A 20580-nucleotide genomic window follows, 5' to 3' on the forward strand; every position below is an offset into this window, starting at 1 on the left:
ATGCTATTTTATTCATCTAAATAATGTTAAAGACAATGATGCAATTTTATTCCTATACACTTTTTATAAAATTCAGAGAATTTTTCGTCGTCATTTTCTAGCTTTCCCATCTGTTTGCGTGCTGGAAAATGATTCAGTCTTTGTATGCAGCTGTTGCTATGTAAATGGGAAAGAAACGAACTGGAGCAACCTGAAATGGCTCAGGCTATGGAGAAGTTTGAATTGTGGAGAGATCGCAGAACATTGAAAAACATGAAAATGGTTGAGGATGTTTTTCTATTCCTGCTTCATAGGTGCGAAATATTGACTTATTTTTGCTGTTTCAGATTTATTACTTCACTTAAAGGGAACGTCTATGTACGCGGCTGAAGTGTAAATTTTCTGTATGATTTTATTTACTGATAGAATTACCACAGAAACTCATTTGTAACTCGAGCTGTTTAGTTTTGTAGCACTTTTTGTAATGCAGTTAGCCTTCTTTTTGTTTTAGGGTTTAGAGACATTTCCACCTTAAATGATCCGAAATAGCAAAAAAATGACAATATGTCCTACTTATAGAGCAGGAATAGAGCAATCCTCATATCAGTTCGTGCTTTTCAAAGTTTGGAGTTCTATCCGTTGTCTAAAACAACTCCAGATGTGTCTGACATAAGGAGAGAGAGAGAGAGAGAGAGAGAGAGAGAGAGAGAGAGAGAGAGAAACTAGAATACCAGACCAAGCCAGTTTGTTTTTTCGATTATTTACAGACACTGTGGCTTCATAAACACATTAGGCCAGTTTTGAGTACACAAACTTGAGAGCGAGAATGGTGAAGAAACAACATCTGAATTTTATAAAAAGTGTTTTTTGATTACAATTGCGAACTATGCCTTTAAGGTGAAAATGACACTAAACAGCTTGATTTACAAATTCATTTTTGTGGTAATTCAAAAGTGAATAAAAATGAACAGACAAGTTAAACTTCAACTACCCACAAGGTACAGTCAGCTTCTTACTCAAACATACTGTTCCACCTTAAAAATGCAGAGCTTCTGAATGAAAACAAAGCAGTGGGTGAGCTTGTTTTGCTGTGTAAACAGCAGTTTTCCAGAATTGCCTAAGTTCCCTATAATGACCTCTATACAAATATGGTGATTATACCAGATACACTAACCCTATCTTTTGTCAGAGAGAAAGAAATGCATAGCCTCTATTTAATTTTTATCTTCTGAAGTTCCTCTGATTTACTGGGTTGAAAGGCACTTTACAACTGCATCACTTTTTATAGAGATTAAATGAATGACAGACCTTAAGAGTTTTTCAGGGTCCAATTAACAAGATTTCTCTTTGGGCAATGGTGAATAAAACTTGAAAAGACAACACTTCCATGTCATGACAAGAAGACTTACTCATTCTGCAAGCCAGAACACAATAGAAGACTTGCATTATCTGAAAGGCAAGACAGAGTGGCATGGGCCAATGCTAGACACCACATGAAAACTAAACAGTCAGCTCAGTGTTTAAAGATAAATATCTTACCTTCAAATCACCTGAAACAGCTTCAGCACTAATGGAAAAACACTTAGAATAGGAGCTGCAAACAAATCCCTTGCTTTACCTATTAAGAATGTACACAGATAAGCTGAAACATTAAAGTTAATATGTTTTCACAGTCAATTTGATCAGTTCCACTCACCATACATGTGCTTTTTATATACCTACTATTACACACTCAATCCTTAAATCAGGTTACACTTTCTCTACTTGTCTTATAGATGGTTTTACATATTATCACTACTTTGTATTAACCCTGTCTTACTACCATAGTTCAAGCTTCTTATAGCTTGTCTGTTGTCTGTCTGTAGCTGGGTTCTCTTGCCTGGTTTGTGGACGCTTTTTTGCAGGGCAGCTTCTCCCCTGCTTTACTATGTACCCACTAACCCCTTTATATATATAATATATAATTTTCCCCTTTGTCTGGTTTTATTTCTCCTGTCCTCTCATGCTTCGAGATGTCCTCTTCCTGCTGCTCTCCTGGTGTTGCCCTGATCCAACCCCTGCCCCTGTGTATCCTGTGCAAGATCTTGGCCTGGTCTCACCTACTGCATCATGCTTGGCCTTTCAAGGATGCTGTTTAATCCCAAATTAACTCTGCATCTGCTTTTACCCTCCAACAGAATCACTGACCACCTTCTCCTTCCTCAGACTCATATATCACTAATATTTTATCTTCACATTACTATAACTCATTTATCTCTATTAGTTCACTTTTAATTCTGCTTTTGTTTCCATTCTGCTCTCCGGTGTCAACCCGAGAAGGATGGGTTCCCCATGAGTCTTGGTTCCTTCCAAGGTTTGGTCCTGGATCTCTGTAAAGCTGATTTGTGACAACTTTCTGTTGAGTAAAGCTCTATATAAATAAAATTTGATTTATTGATTGACAGACTATTTCACCCTGTCCTTCAGTTGTTTGAACCACCACAGGACAACCACAAAGAAGGTATTATTAATGTGGCGGGTCATTATCAGCATTTCAGTGACCTTACTTATGACAGTTTTCCACTGCATGATACATACTCTACTCAACTCTCCTCTGTTTTGCTATCAGTTGGTTTTCTACTTGCATAGCTCCCCTCCTAAAATGTAGCCAGTGACGTCACAAAACACTGTCTCTACATTCACACAGCAGGTAAAAGTGGCTCAAACTGGAATTTGTGATCAAATATGATTTTTTTTATTGTAATGTTCACACTTCCTATATGATGTGACCAATATCTGACATCAGTTTGAACAGACTGTGCAGTGCTATATCACAAAACCTCCCTTTTACTTATACCAAATGAGCTATATGTTAAAACCTGTGTGTGATTTAAAACTGCAAAATATATTAAAATGTCAACGGATGTTTTTTACCCTAAGCAGAAATGACCCAATTCTCTCATGAACACATAATGAATAATATTTCCATGATCCAAATTTATACAGCTTCATATCAACATGAATAATATAAAACGTATGTAGAAATTTAAAAAAGCTCTTCTCTTGTTTGTCTTATAAAAACTCTTAATACAAATTTCCACAATTTTTATTTTCTTGTTAATGAGGAACCTGTATCTCAGGTTTTTCACTTTTCAATATTTTTTACAAAACAAAAACACTTTGACAAGTCCATTTCCATGTCCTAAAGACATCAAATTAAAACAAAAAAGCTTAGGAACATAGGAAATAGTTCTCAAAGGTTGGAGTGACAAAAACTTCACATGAATTCGGATCTAGCTGTGTAGACAGAGTCGCACTCTCACAGACTGGATATGGATCAGATTTCAATACCACTTATGAAAGTGGTCCCATTTTAAAGTCAGATTTAATGTGATTTGTGCTGTTTACATAGCCTCACAAATATGAAGAAACAGATTGGATTTAGAAACCAAAAAAAAGCCGGCAGTAACATTAAGCAGTGTGTACTTATCATGTGTTCGCGTATTGCTGAACACGGTTTAGCCGCATATGAATTCAAACAGATCAGTGCAATTATTAAGTTCCTGGGACTGTGTCCTGTGACACAAATGATATAATGACTTTGCACCTAAAAGATGGGACCAACAAGATAGAAAGTATCAAACCGAGTGGCTAGTAACTGGACACACTGATTAAAAACTCTGATCATCTTCTACCTGCACAACACACACTGACATGCCACCACCATGTTGGTGTTATTGCAGCATAAAAAATAATACACCACCCAAATAACACCCATCTATGGTGATCGGGGATTTAGTAATGTATAAAGTGCAACAGAATGTCTACAATCTGTAATTGCAGAACTACAAAGTGCATCTATATGGTCAGTGGAGGTGAAAAATACCTGTAGAAACAAGGGGGTCATTTTAACGTTTTAGCTAATTGGTGTAAGTATTACGTTAAAAACGTAACAAGTACACTGAACAAGTCACTGAAAACCCTATAACCAAACAAATAGTGATCTGTAAACTCTGTGCTTTTAGCAAAAAGCAATTAAGCCATTAATAACAGGTTTGTCTCTACCTAGAGAGTAAAAGAGCAAATACACCGCCTTGTGGGTGTAAATGAAAAAAAAAATGTCTGAAAGGCCTTAATTGCTTATTGCTGCTAATTGCTGAGAAGACATCGGGCAGGGGAGGAAACAGGGGGCTGGTCTCTCAAAAGGAAGCACTGAATTTATGAACTTAATAAAAATGTAGCTAAATACAGATATGTGAGAGGAGTGACACACACCTCAAACAGCATGGGCAGAAAGCAACAGGTACCTCATGTTGTTTAGTCTAGATCAGTGCAGGTCAGTGTGAACATTCCATCCTGCAATTTCTGTAGTGTTTCAATCAGATCCCAGCCACTTTTGCTTGGCATCCCCATGCCTTGAGCAAACATGGTGGGAATGCTCTTTGCTTGCAGCAAATGGTGCGGCAGTTAGCCGGTACAAGTTCTCAGCAAGAAGACTGTAATGAAAAAGATTGGGGGTGGGGGTTGGGGGACTCGCCGTTCAGAGAACAGATGTTCATTTTTCATGGTCCAGTGCCAAGGCTGTATAAGGAGGGAAGAGACAGTACAACAGCAGCAGCAGCAGTCTAAGGCAGCATAAGTTTGTGTGTAACATGCCCTTCTGAGTGTTTTTAAATATTAACAGCTGCCCCTAGATCCAGTCAGGCTGAGGCAGTACTCCAGAATGGAGTGATCTGTAATCAAGGAAAATCTGTCTGGAACACATAATGCAGACTCCCCTACGTAAAATCATGTTCATTCATGAGGAAAAAAATCTGAGCTCCTCTCAGATACAGGTACACCAAGACAGAAACCATCAGGAAACCTCCAGCCAAAGGTCAAACAGCAGCCAGCCGTATGTGGTTGATCCGAGAGGTGAACATCACCTTTAGTTGTCAAGCACAATCAATTTCAGCCATGACCATGTGACATACCCAGCATTGATTACTGTACAACAGCTGTAGATCAACAGGTGTGCCACTGGTGACCACACGTCATCACAACCATTGCCTCACATAAGACAAAAAAAGATGTCAGTGGACCTTGGACACATGGAAGATGGTTGTCTGAAATGACAAGTCTTGTTTCCTGTTGAGTTACACTAAAGAAAGGGGTCGCATCTTCTGGAAAATGAATGAATTTGCATACTCTCAACACAGCAGGGACCTGTTAGCTTGCTCCTATCTTTAGAAGAACTTTCCCGGCAACTACGCAATTGTTCAACAGGACGATGCCTGTATCATTGGGCTCAGATCACTCAGGAATAGTTGGAAGAACACAACAATGGTGTATACATACTGCCTTGGCCCCAAAACACGCTCTAATGCAACTTCACTGAAAATATTTGGGATATGCTGGAACGGGTAGTTCAATCCAATTTTGATCTCCCACAAAAAACTAATGGAGCTGCTGCAGCACAAAGATGGTTGCCACATTGAATCTGCTCCCTGAAGACTGGGTGCTGTAGACCAACTCATTATTAGCCAAGTTCCTAATCCAGTGATCAGTGATCATTTCAAGGTAGAAGTGTATATGTAAAATGTAGATAAACTAGTCTGTGGTGTCAGATGCAGATCACTTAACATCAGAAGCGAGCAAAGTTTGAATTTTTTCGTAAAGCAAAGATCCCCCGCACCCCCTGCTGTGAATCAGTTAGTGCCTATTGTTTTGCTAAGTAGGAGTGCTAAGCGGAGGATGGGATGGGGAGCAACAGACTGCGGTTCTGTGCTTCAGATGAGATTAAATATAAATACACAAACTGGCTAAAATACACATAGCGTACAAACACTACATGTCAGTTTCTAAACACTCATCATGACTTTCTAAACACTCATCGGAGGCTGGTATTTTGTCTTTCATTATTTTTTATTATTAAGTATTAATATTTGCATTATGGCTAAGACATTTTCTCCATATTTGTTTTTTTTTAATTTATTGATTGATTGATTTTTAATGTATTGATTTTTACAATATTTAAATTTATTTGTCTTATTGCTTGCCCAGGTTTATTTTTTTACATTTTTTAAACATAAACTCCCATGCCGACTAAAATACAAACAATGCCCAAAAAAACTTTTGTAAATACAATGCAGCCGGAGAATGTTGAATTGTGTTTACCTCTTAAATATATGACTGCACATTTGCTTTTATGCAGGCTAACAAGGACACACCTACAGATGTAAATGCATGGTGTGTGAAAGGCAGAAGAAATGCACGTGTGAATGCTTGTTTGTTCATTCCCAGCCAAATTGTGGACTCTGAATATTTCAATTAAAAACGAAAATTTTGTACCAAAATAAGTCGGAGAAATGAACCAATAAGTCAAGACCCAAAATATAAAGATAAAATAAACTAATTACACAATAATAGACGAGAAGGTGTGCTACAACATGAGATATTGGCACTAATGTGCTGCAGTTGTAGATCTGCCGAAGATCAGTACACCAGTGTCAATATCCCACATTATAGCACAAACCTAGAGAGTGTTACTGAGATTATACCACAGTTGGTTATCACCGTTTATTATTAAGTTTTATGATAAAGAAGACCATGAACAATGATTAGTTTATCAACCTTCCGCGAGGTAGAATACTTCCATTTCATCACAGATTTCTTTTTGCTCTTTACAACAAACTCTGGATCTTTAACTTGTTCGATGTTGGACCAGTCCAGGATTTCTGAACTTTGGTTCTCTCCAGCGAGCCTGTCAATGTTCACACCAGATTTGTTGGGAAACAAGGCTGCATTATTCAGAGCTGCTCTCTGTCCAAGTCAGGATAGAAGCAGAGTTAAACTCATCAAGTCGATAAAATGTCATGGTTTAACCATTGGTTACAGCGGATTCAGATCGTAGTGATATATATCATACACTAAACGATGCCAAGTTCTCTCTGCTTAAATTAAAAGTGAGTATTTTGGAGTATCCCTCCAGAGCCGTACTGCTGAGCTGGTGAACAAGACGTAAACAATTACTTTTTATTTATTTATGTTCTTTTGTTTACAAATCAGAAAGAAGATAGTGGTCCACTGCGCATAACCCTTTACTCTGCTCAAAATAATGTGAGCGAAAGGAAAATGAACCAGATCGCTGTTGGGTGAAAAACTCTAGGCACAGCTCTGTCTTGTAAGAGTTGGCATACTTGCTAGGTTAAATGTATTTTGTGGAGTGGTACCTGACCAGCTTCGGTCAGAGTGCCATTATCGTGTAATACTGGCACTCCTGGAATGTCTTTCAGCCAATCACATTGCAGGGTTGGAACTAACTGTGGTATAATTCTAAAATAAACTATAGCCAAAAAGAAATTAGCCTAGACATAGACTGATTATTATCTCTCTCTCTCTCTCTTTCTCCTTGCTTCTCTGCTACAGGTGCATCTCAGTAAATTATGATGGTGTAGCCTACTGAACCACGTTGAGAAACCATTTTAGAGGCTTAGGAAACCTTTGCAGGTGTTTTGTGTGGATTATTCAAATTTTCTGAGATAATGGCTTTTTAAATTTCATTGGCTCTAAGCCATAATCATCAACAATAAAATAATAAACACTTGAAATAGATCACTCTCTTTCTAATGAATCTATATAATATGAGTTTCACTTTTTGAATTGAATGAAAAACTTAAAAAAAATAGATTTAAAATTAATTTAAACTTTTTGGTGATATTCTAATTTATTGAGGTGCTCTTGTATGCCTTATTTACATGAGAAAGTGTAGCTAATGGTCAACTAATTGGCTGCAAGAAGGGGGGATTGTGCTCTCAGGATCCCAAAAATTCAGGCTTTCTAATATTAAACACTTCCCTGTACACAGACAGCTTATCACTCAAATTTGTATGTGAGAAGAAGAACAAGCTGTCGATTTATCCTGACTTCTAACCAAGCAATAAAACAGATAGACTGAGCACGTCTTAATGCTCATGAAAACTTTTTTCTTGGTTCTTGGCTGCCTAGAAGACGGGGCGCAAGGTTGCCCTACTTGAGCAGGCATTACACGAATTGATGGTGAGAGTGGGGAGACCAAAAGCCCCGAGAGATGAGAGTTTTAGTCATTTATCCTACTTCGCTGCTCCCCATGCCCAATCACACTTGATTACTGCTCTCCAGGTTACCAGGATCAAAGGATTGGAGGGCCATAAACTCGTCTAAGCGAATTTCCTGCATGCCGCTCTTTCTGCGAACCCGCTAGGATGGAGTGGGTGCTGTATGAGAATACGGTTCTTGCTAACACTCTTTTTATCTTTTCCCCATTCTCCCACCTTGCTTGCCCCTGAGGCACTAAAGTGAAGAGTAAGACAAGAGGGCGAGCATTGTCACTGTGTTTTGAGCTGAAATTAAAGTAAAACCTTGAGTCTCTGCAGGTAAATTGTCACGAGTGTCATATAACTCCTTAAGGTCTTCTCTGAAGTGACTTTATTGGCAACTGATGGCATGGCAAAGAACACAACAAGCAAATAGCCACGAGAAGGACAGACTGACAGATCCACCACAGGACGAAATCAGGCAGAATGCACATCTCAAGAGTTGCCACTCACCTGGTAGGAATAGCTTGATGTTGCAACGGTGTGTGAACCCACTTCTACAGTGATGCCAATTATCCCACTGTACTGAGCAAGGAAGCGCAAGGGATATCATCATTAGCACAAGATAAACAGCAGTCTATGAAAATGCGAAACGTTCTTTGTGGTGCAAGAACAACCCAGCAGACAATCTCCAGAAAAAGGCACCCAATATAAATAGACATCAAATGCTAAAAGACTGCCTTCCATTTTGAGTTGAGACACTTGCGATAACAGATTGCCCAAATAAGCTCTGCGACATAGTCCATATATTGCTGCTAGGTCTTAACTGTGCTAAACAAATGCATTATGCAGCAGGGAGCAGCTGAGCCCATGGGTATGGGAATTGCCATGTTTATGAGAGTGGGATGTAGATAATACAGTGGGCAAATACAGCTGCATGTGTGTTAATACCAGCTCAGATCAGCCTTAATCAAATCTACCCTGATGCAAGTCTTCTACTTGGATGGTTGTACTGCTCTCTGTCTCTTTTATTTGCACTTCTCATCACCTCTCTTACCTCACTCTGCTTAGTTATAACACAGCTTCAGGGGAGGGGAAAGGGTGAGAGCAGCAGGTGAAAAAATGAAGGGAATGATAATGGTGATGGGTGGCTTCCATTCAATCTTTCTTCCTGCAGTTCCTGCCATTCCCTCAGGGGATGTAAACCACTACTGGCTCATTGTGAAATCAATCAAGGAGGCCTCCACCAAGCTGTTCATTGCTAACAGCCAGTAAGGGTCATGATTAATATAGCTGTCTGGGTGTGGTGACTAGACAGGCAGTGCTGAATTAGCCTATTACCCTAAAGGACATGAAAAAAGGCAGGAAAGAAGACATGGCTTTGAACTATAAAGCTTATATATAAAATGAAGTAAAAAATCAACTTTTAGTAGTAGTGTTGGAGATATAATATTTTTTTATAGATGGATTTTTTTGAGAGTGTGATAATAATCCTACAAGCTCCCGCTGTAATTAAAACCAAAACATCAAATTAATTAAAATAAAAAAAGGTTGTTCCATCGATGTAACAATCATAACCAGTGAGGCTCAAAGTAGTGTATCAGAGACAGAACTTCACAGAACCCATGCTCCCTAGTCACCAGGGCACCATTAATTACAGACCTTTATTGACAAAGCAGGGATCAGCCATAGACAGACAGATTAATTGGAGGACAGGATCAATGGTGAAATAAGAGAGGGACAGTTTGCAGTCTTAATTCTTAGATTAAAATATATCTGGCTGTGAACCATAAAGCAGCTATGATAACATTAACAGTAATATGTGGAATCTTGATAGTCTGCAAGGACTGAGGACTATAGTAAAACATCGACAGGATAAAACATAGAGCACCTGATCAGAAGAGGGTTGGGCTTTAGAGTGGTATTGTACCAGTGAGGAAGTTGAATGCAGTCCTAAAAAAAATTTACAATGGCATCCATTTTGTAAACAATTTCAATATATGCCTTTGTAACGCAATTCCCATTAATTGTGTTAAATAGAATGCCTGTTGTACTGTTATGCCTACATCGTTTTGTCCTAACAAACCAAAAAGGTTCACTGAAAATCAGGACTGTAAAGCAGTTTTAATTGTGAAACCCTACGAAAATGTTATCACAATTCTAATATATTTTGCAGTCTTTTTTTTCCTCTTCCTTTTTGCTTTGTGTCAAGCTGTAAAAGTCATCATGTGAGATTAAGACAGTAATCATGCATATTAGATTTGTTAAAAAAAAAAAACAAACAGTAATCAGTAATTATAATTATGAAATAATTGATTTTCTTGTTTATTGTGGAAATATTTGTGAATTTTTAAGAAGCTTTTTTTTTACAGATTCAAAATTTATTTAAATGTAACTCTAATCCATTTAACGGATAACGTTGGGGAAAAATGTTATCAAGCTCGGTTTAATTTACAAAGAACTTCACAATTTAAGGTGGGGGAAAATACATGAATATAATTATAGCACAATTTGGAGTGGAACGGTGCTCTGTGCAACTTAATGTGGTTTTTGACCAGTTTTGAATTCTTATTAGATGGTGATCTTTTGGCATTTGTGACATCTTTTAGTATGGTAAAAATGAAACAAATTAATGTGCCAACACATTTGTACAGCCATGGATATGTCAAAATAAGCCTATTAACTTACTCCTCAGTTTTAAGGAGTGTGCACCAGAGTGGTGCTCAATCTCAGTTCATTTGGCCCAAATGTTTGACAGATTTTAATTAGCCCTAGGTACTTCAGAGGAGAAGTCCTCAGTAGTCATGACATCACTTCATTATGTTTTCTTCAATGGAACCCTGTAACAATATGTGCTAACCCTATCCTCTCCAGGCAATCTGTATTGAGCACCATAATATATGGCAACATATTTTCCTGAGTAAATGGCTCTTTCTTGCAGAAGGATACCACGCATCCAACAGCAGCTTTTCATCACTGTGTGAGTGTCCTACTGAAGAAACAACAATAATATGTGTAAGCCTATTGCGGAGTAACATCCATTTATTTTCAGAAACAGTAAAGAGATTAATCTAATATTCACCATGTGGCCTGAAACTGTTTGCACAAAGGTATTAAACTGTGCCATTGATTCATGGCTCTTGTTACATTGGTCTCTCCCTGCCCCAGCTCCCCATTACATCTCTCTCTCTCCTTACCGCATCTCCTTCTCAAACTCTAACTCCCAGGAGGCCCTGTCTGATCAGTGGGACATGCAACAACAAGCTCTCCAATCAGAGTGTGAGGTTTCACAGTCCCTTACAAGAGTACTGATTTGGTATACTTGTCATGGACTATTTAAACTGAGTCCTCAGTACTCCTATTTGCTTAGTATTGTTATTGATTTTTTTGTTGATCATTACTAATCATTTCTTTTGACTATTGCTCTGTATATTCAGATTTTCCCTATGCCTAACCCTCTGTATAACTTATTCAGATTGTTTCCCAGTTCTTGGAGTCTTCTTGGCTATTCTGGCCGCAATTCTGATTTTTGTCTTCACATTTTCGTTAAGTTTATCTCATTTCTGCAATGTCTGTCCTAATTTGTCTCTGCTGACAGGTCTTAAGAAAGAGAATGAATGAAGATAGCCAGAAAGGAAGTTGAATATACTTAATTAATATGATTTATCCCAGTGTAGTCTTACATTGGCAACTTTCTAGGGAGCCAAGAACAGCATACTACAGATGGAAAATAAATTTGACTGACGCAATAGGACCAACCATAAGTCTGCTATTTTGGCATGACGTGTGAAGGCAGTCTTTCACATTGGGCCAGGGCAAGTACAAAATGATACATGGAAGTGGGTCTATGCAGAATTACACACAGCCACATCATCAACATCAAAATGCAACTGGCAGAATCCTGACAATAAGGCCAGCTTATTATAAATATTAGACTCTCCATCTACTTGTGGGCGCAGTGATTGTGGCTGAGAGTAACGCCAGTGTTACAAAAAAATGTGATATCAATATACCAGGTCAGAAAAAAATTGAATTAATTAATGAATGATTGCTGTAACAGAACATTATACAAGATATGTTTAATTATTAATTATTAAAATATTTATCATACTATCCTGAACTGCAGTATTTCAGGACCAAAGATAAAATGAATAAAGAGAAAAATCTGCAGGGAACAGACCACTGAGATTTGTGGAGGGATGACTCATGAACTGGACCAGTGTGGATCAATGACCAGCAGGACACTGTCTATTTCTGATCAGAAAAAACACACTTCAAAAAAGACGTAGGAGCGAAAAGTGACGTTACCATTTGTGCACTTGCGTATGAGAGGGGGATAAACAGGAATAATATTTTTTAAAATAGCATTGCTGAGAGAGGTCAGAAATAGGTGAACGATAAAAGGGATTTGCAGTGTTTTGATTGTGGCCATCAAATTAAAGCTGCACAAGAAAACAAGAAACGTACACAACACTGTCCTGCAGGAGAACAGCCATTTAAAGGCATGTGTGATCAAATCCAGCTTGTCTGTCCTCTATGCCTCTAACAGTGCTAACGAGGTCCCTGTTACTGGAGTTTAGAAGAATCAGGGTCACACGGAACAATCAGCACCTCAGAAGGGAGAAAGAAAAAAGTGACATATAGAGAAAAGGGAGAAAGAGACAAACTGAGGCATTTTCAGAAACAAGTCTGACTCACTATACAGAGCACTATTCTATGCCATTTGCAGCATTGTCCAAATTCAGTCACAAGCTGAATATACACGATATAATTAATTCCAGTTGACCTGGAAGGATACATTTATATACTAGAGAAAGACACCGGCCTTATTACACTCTCAGGAAAAACTAGTGTACAGGTACATTATTGTTCCTAAAGGTACAAACAGCGTAAATGTACTTTTTGTCATGTAAGAGGTTAGGTCGAGGGACATGGAATAAATATGGAGGTAACTGCAGGAGATATATATTTAATACATAAAACAAGAAAAGAAAAGACTAGATCCAAGACAACAATGTAGAGGAACACAAGAAACATGAAATATTAAAGTAACAATGATAATAAAGAGAAATACAAAAAGGAAACAAGACAAACAACTAGAGAGGGAGTGCAAGATAGAAAAACTAAAACTAGGAGATAAAGCATGAAGACTAAACATGTAGCAAATGGCCAGACCAAACATAAAGACCAAACATAAAATTTAAAGAACTAAACAGAGCTAAGAAACTAGAAAACTAGGAGGCACAACATAAAACAAGGATGTAGATGACAAACTGAACAAACAAAGAGAAACCTGAGGAAACATAGGTGTCAGCTGAGCTTCTAGCCAATGTTTATTAAGTTCTGTCGTCATCAAGCTGTCTCTCGTCCCACGCAGCTCCTGGGGAGCAAATGCACTGGCTGGCTCTGGAGGCACAGAGGCAAGTCGAACAAAAAAAAAACTAACCGGAATGTACCGCACTGAAACTGATGGCGATCGGTCTGCCATCAGTGTCACGCCCTTGTCCTGTTGTGTCTGTTTTCACCGCCATGTGCTCTCTTAGCACATGGCTCTGTTTGTTATTGTTCGTGTCGCCGCCCTCGTCAGTCTCGTTGGTGATCCGTCCCCCTCGTTATCTGTTCCAGGTGTGTTTTGTCTGTGTCAGGTATTTAATCTCCCTTGTGTCACTCCCGTTTTGTTGGTCATTTGTACTGTTTCGTTCCCTGTTGTCCTTACCTTTGTCATGTTATCAAGTCTGTCTGTCTCTGCTGTTTCTCCGTCATTGTTTTCTACATCATCATTTCGTTTCCAAGTCTAGTCTGTCTCTGCTGTTCCTCGTTTCGTTTCCTCTGTCGTGATTTGTTTCTCAGTCATCGTATTTCCTTTCTTTTGAAGTCTATTTGTTTTGTATGGTTCTGTTTTGTTTAAATAAAGTTTGCTGTGTTTTTAGCGAGTGCGTCCGCTTCCGTCAGTCTGCCCCGCGATTCCTGACAATCAGTGCCGGGTGAAGTCAAACAACCCTAGACACTTGCTATAAAAAGACATCATACAAGAAACACTTGGGAAATAATCAAGACACATGATTCTAGGAAGACAGGGAAGGATAATCCGTGACGGGAACAAGCAGGAACCAGGCATATGACAGGGGAAAGTGGAGGACAAACAGGAGACAAAACAAAACAGAACACATGTTACACTTTTAATGGTACAGCTGTGGTTTAAAATCTTGTGTTCCCTAAAGGTATATTACACTATACCTTCACATTATAAAGGTATATTATTCTTCTCCAGAAAGAGAGAGGAATATTTGTAAAATGTTATAGAACTGTGTAAAATAAAAAAAACGGGAGCAAAGAGAAGCAATGGATTTAAAGATAAATTCTAGATGATTTACTACCAAAGAACAAATAAGACCAAGAACGTTTTGTTGATTTTAAGAATTACAATCACTTATTTATTCAATGTAACAGGTTAAAGCATGTAAAGTTTAATGTGGCTGTGTGCAGCTTCAAGGAGTTTTATTAACACACTAATGCCACAAAATGTCTCCCCACCACAAAGACACACACTCACACAAAATAAGATAAATTCATCAGTCCTCCTCTCTCTGTGAGATATAATAATGTTGCAGTTTCGAGCCGTCCTGCTGAGCTTGTGAACTAACCAAAGCTAAGCCGAGGCTCTGGCAAACGCAGTCGGTGCCTGTTCCTGTCTCATGTTCCTGTCTTATTTCCTATTATTCAGCCAAGGTTCTCGCTGAAGAACCTAATGTTCTTTTGGTTTTTCTGGTTCGCGAACCAGTTTATGTTGGTGGAAATGCGCCAAACGGTTCCAAACTTAGTTCTGGAACTGGAATGTGAAATAGGACAGAACTGACAACAGACTGAACTAACAGTTCCTACACACCAACTCCTCACAGACATTCACCCAGAGCGGGAATCGAACCCACAACCTCCAGAGCTGTGTGACTGCGACACTACCTGTTGCGCCACCATGCCGCCCTAAGATAACAACATCCCTAAGTTAATATTTAGTAACATTTCAAAACTATAAATCAAACAATATTTAATCCTCAGATACCATCTGTCTGTAGCAGTACTGATTTTGTGAAAATGGAAGTGTTTTGACAAAAAAATCCATACAAAAAGACGACAGAGTCAACCCAAGTTGATCTTACGCAGCCAGTGCGGATTTAAATACTGTGCAACAACAGCACAACAGACTCCTTTATTCTGCTTCTGGAAAATAACCTAGTTAATCTTATTTCTTCCTCAAAATCATTGACCTGCATACTAAGGCCCTATTCCTACAAGTTTACTCAAGGAAATGTTACCATACATTTATGAATCTCTATTGATGATAATATTCTCATCTCTCAGCCTTGGCTATGCACCAGAAGCATTTAAATTAGCAGTTAGGAAGCCTTTGATCAAGAAACCAAATCTTGATCCCTGTGAGCTGTCAGACTATAGGCCTATTTAAAATCTTCCTTTTATATTCAAGATTTGAGGAAAAGCTGTGGAACAACAATTAAGTTTGTATTTGCATAAGAATCACATACATGAAAAATTCCAGTCAGGATTTAGGCCTCAACACTGCACAGAGCTAGCGAAAACTGTAAAGAAACTCATCATTCTGCAGCCAGGTTAATGTATCCCTGTTGGTTTTCCTTCAACTGACTGCAGCATCTAATTCCAATTATTACACCGTTTTGTTAAACAGACCAAATTTTATAATCAACTGAAATCACAAGATTAGCATTAGCCTGGTTTAGATCCTACCTGACCAATAATTATCAGATTGTAAATGTGCATGGAGAATCATCTGTACTCACTGTTAAATATGGCGTACCACAAGGAACTTTTTTAGGACCTCTATTGTTCACATTACATATTTTGCCACTACTTTACAACATTCATTGAATGTGGAGCAGGGGGGAGCTGATATCACCTGTGCAGTGTTCAAGAAAAGCACAGAGCCGACTGTACATTCTGAAAAATCTGAGGTCCTTGGGAATGTCCACTAAACTCCTTTGGACATTCTACCAGTCCATCATCGCTTGTGCTATGTTCTATGCTGTTGTGAGCTGGGGTAATAGCATCAACAAAAGTGCACTGAACAAACTGATTAAAAAGATTGTCTCCGTTGTTGGAGTCAAACTGGACACTCTGGAGGTGGTGGCAGAAAAATAGACTCTTAATAAGCTGCTGGCCATTATGGACAATACTTCACATCCCCTGCACACTGCAATGGACAAACAAAGGATCACGTTCAATGGAAGGCTAACACATCTCCGATGTGCTAAGGAGTGGAGTGTGAGGTCGTTTCTTCCCACAGCAATAAGGATTTGCAACGAGTCTCTCCTTACTGCAGGGACAAAACTGAGAGACTCTGACTTCACTTACTCTGAAATCCATTTGTTCATTGGTAATTTTGCTGCTCAGTTTTTGTCATGTGCATTGCCATTTATATATGTAGACATTTTTCACTTGTTTTGTGAAATATATTATCACTTATGTTTTTTAAAGTGCAATACATGCTAAGGCTGCTCTTCAATTTTATTACATTATGGTTCATAGCACTGTTTTACCATGTATATTTTACTTCCGGAACCCACTTCTATATCCCTGCGCTATTTATTGTAATTTCTGTATGTCTTCTCTTGTGAACCATGTGACACTGTGAAATGTGATACTGTGACACTGCAGTTTCCCTTGGGATCAATAAAGTGTTATGTTATCTTATCTCTTATCTTATATCTCTGGGAGCACTTATGTTCCAGCTCTCCCTTTTCAGTCTTGCTGTTCTAATGAGGTCTGCTGAAGCTAAAACGAACACACTCTATAGTGTTCAGTTACCTGGAATCAAATATTAAATATAACTCTATGTATTTTTCTCTGCTGAGCATGTCCATTCAATCTGACCTGTTTTTATCATCATCACAATCGTTGGTGTGCAATATTGGGCAGTGCTGAATCCTTTCACTCTACCCACACTCAAAGATATGAGGTTCACACAGCCTGATATTACACACACCACCCAAACCCCCCATGGTTATACCATTTACGGTGATAATATTTTTGGACTGTATGACAGTTTGAAAAATGTGGATACTGTCCATCACTACAGTATAACAAAACACTGTCAGGCTACTTCTCAAGTGCAGTGAAACAGGCAAAAACATGAAGACTAAGGTACATAAACACCAAATGCTGAATAAAGAATAGGTCAGCAGGTACATCTAGAAATTAAGTGTAAAAAACACTGTAATGGAACACAAAGGTAATTCTGTCCGTCTTTTGACTGTGAAAAGGCAACATAGTGCTATGAGTCAGAAAGCTCTTAATGAACAGCAGAACACTGAAACATGAACATCTGAGATATGTTAAAGTTTTACAAACTGACAAACCTAAATTTGTAACCGGAAGAAAAAGCAACCTAAATATTTTGAAAAACAAAAAAGAAAAGAAAAAACATTTCAGACAGTGTGCTGAAATTAAAAATTAATATCTTGAATATGGATGTGCACATATTCACACATATTGAGTATGCATGCATGTTCTAAAGTAACCCCTGTTTGGGACAAGTGCAGTCTTCTGGGTACTTGTGCTCAAAATCTACATGACAGCATAGCATACATGTCTATATGTCTGTGGCCTGCTGTTGTGAAAAAAGACGCTGTGCATAAGCAAGCTTACAGCAGATGGATGGTGGGGTTTCTCCTCCCAGCACTGGGGCCTGTATTCCCCACTGAGCAGCTCAGGCCTTGCCAAAGCCTGGATTTTCATGTAAAACTGGCCTGCCTACAATAACCCTGCAATTTGGGCTGCGGCCCAGCCAGGTCCAGTGCACAGCGCTAACAAGGCAGATGGCTGGGGCTCAGCACAACAGGCAAAAAAATAAATAACACAATGCAAGAGGAGGGAATGTTGCTTCTGCTAGCCAGTTGGAGTGCACACAGACCGTGGGGCTAGTTTGCAAGCCCATACTGGACTATAGGCTTACATGCTTGGGCCATAGCTGGTACCTCTGCCACAGGGTCGTGTTAAGTCCAGGAAAGATAGCACAAAAAGTCCATGTGTTAAGTATTTACACACCTGCTATTTTACACACAGCATTATAGCTCAAACTGCACCAAAGAGAATTTTTTTTACCATTAAACAAGCTGCTACTGCACAGCACAGCAGATAAGAGCTAATTGCACAAAAATCCATTTAAGCTGTCTGCTATTGTCTCCATTGTGAATTCCACCAGTTTTCATCACAAGTAGAATCAATTCCATCAAAAGCTTGTGATGAAGCCTGTGATTACACACGCAATATGCTCACTGGTGATCAAAAACAGCCTCGACCGATCAAACTTACCTCGAACGATCTTCAGTTCAGCCTGGACGCTGACCTCACCCTCACTGTTCTCTGCCACACATTCATAGATGTTTTCATCTCGGGGAGCCCGCAGCGGCTGGATGCGAAGAACGGCTCCTGCACCTTCGTCAAATTCTATGGTCTGTGGGGAATATAGGTTCCTGATCAGAGTCTTGAAAAATACAGAGGCCAACTTCCATTTAATTCCTTACTTATCTTATGAACTAAAGCAGAAAATAAAAAATGACAAGTTTGCACACATTGGAATATTTTACATTTTCCAAGATCAGTTTTAGAAATTAGTTACATTTTCTTCTTTTGATTTAATGACATTTATTTACAGCATTTAATAGGGTTATTCATAGCAATTTTAATTATGTTGTAGAAGAACATAAGAATATAGCATTTGGAGTCTTGCCCAAATATACTTTTTTGCCCAAAGATATGTGGTGTTGTCTGTTTCTGAACACTTAACTGAAGCTCAAAGTAAAACCAGTATTACTACGTTATAACAACAACAACTACATATTTTGGTAACTCCAAGTTGTTTACATGTTTTGATTCTCTGATATTCTCAGAAATATCTAAAAGTAAAAATGACAAAATTGTAATTAATGTAAATCAGTACTTGTAAATTACTAGACAAAGCAAGTGTATTTATAGAGCATATTTTATACACAATGGCAAATCACAGTGCTATACAGAGACAAACAATCAGCAAAAAGTAATTAAGAACAGGAATTAAATAATAATGAAGAATAAGAATTAAAAACTACGTAGTGCAAAAAACTAAAAGCATAATTAAAAATAGATTTTTAAAATAAAATCAATATAAATAAACATAAAAAATAAAAGCTCTAAACTACTTTAAATTATAAGCTCATTCTCTAACTTACACTCTAGCTAGCATTCTAAAACACTTTTAACTAAATACTAAACACAGGTTGCTACATTAAATGTAATTTCTTTTGGAATACACTGCCATGCAAACACCACACCCATGAACCAATTGCCCAAAACCAGCCCCCACAGGTGAAAACACTTTACAAATCAGCAACTGAGCCCTGTAAAAGAGGTCACAGGTTACACATCTTGGTTCACACAACAATGGAGGCAAATGCAGGAGAAAGAGAACAAGGAAGAGGAAGAGGAAAGGGACGAGGACAAGCATGAGCACAAGCACCAGAACAAGCACCAGTACCCGTACCAGAACTAGCAAGAGCACCAGTACCAGCACCAGCAAGAGCACAGCAGGAGAAACTATCACAGATAAGATAAGAGGCACTCTGGATGAACACGTGGTCAACCAAGGGTTGAGTTTTCGGGCGGCTGGGCAGAGCAAACATTATCCAGACCTTTTGGAATGGTAAGTAAACCTATTTTCTATACCATAGTATTGAACTCACACAACTGAACTGTACACCACTGTAGTACTGCAGTGTAGCGCCAGATCATTATTTACAGTAGCGTTTCACTTTACACTAATAACCATTCACATCATGTTTCTGCTGAACTGCAGGACAACCCCTTACTGGAGGAAAAAGATGGCTGCTCACCCCAGAGCAGGAACAGGCCACATAATAAACATGGTCAGAGCAGACAACAGCATACGCCTTTGAAAAATACAACAATACATCATTACAGACAATGTCACATTTAGCAATATCCGTTCTGTGAGTTTATCTGCACTGGGCCGTCTCCTTCATAGACATCAAGTAAGTATGAAGCAGATATACAGGGTCCTGATTCAATGCAACTTTGAACGGCTGAAGCAACTGCGCTATGAATAGATGCAGATATGCTATGCTATTCTCTCACTAGTACTGTAATCCATTGCACAGCGCAAAATAATATTGAGTATTTTGTATAGTTCATACTGTCATACACTGCTGTAATGTTTGGTTTCAGAGGGTGATAGTGCTAAATGCAGCTGCTGTGGAACACAAGTTCCACTGATGAAGTAGCTAGAAGCTGCAACCTTGAGAAAAACAAAAAGCAGGGGGGAGGAACTTTATAGGACACCATGCTACCATCCATGTTCCTGGGCAGCATGGTGACAACATCACAATGTGTGCAGCTATAAGCCAGAATGGTGTTGTTCATCATCATGCCATGGGGTGGATATGTCACTCCAGACGGTACTTCCCTCACTGTCTGGCCAGAGAGGATATTGTTTGTGATGTAGAAGAGGTGTTGATGAGACCCAGACAGAAGACAAGATGCA

General features: G+C 38.7%; 1 protein-coding gene across 5 annotated transcripts in view; it reads right to left on the bottom strand.

Annotated features, from left to right (window-relative positions):
* ptprsa (protein tyrosine phosphatase receptor type Sa) overlaps positions 1–20580 on the bottom strand; it is a 403088-nt gene that overhangs the window by 176648 nt on the left and 205860 nt on the right. For all 5 annotated transcript variants that reach the window (XM_066647371.1, XM_066647370.1, XM_066647369.1 and 2 more), the window contains one exon: positions 18357–18498. In XM_066647371.1, the coding sequence (XP_066503468.1) occupies positions 18357–18498 (142 nt within the window). The remainder of the gene's footprint in view (positions 1–18356; positions 18499–20580) is intronic.

This window comes from Hoplias malabaricus, chromosome 16 (genome assembly GCF_029633855.1).
Source record: "Hoplias malabaricus isolate fHopMal1 chromosome 16, fHopMal1.hap1, whole genome shotgun sequence".
In the NCBI taxonomy this organism is placed as follows: Eukaryota; Metazoa; Chordata; class Actinopteri; order Characiformes; family Erythrinidae; genus Hoplias; species Hoplias malabaricus.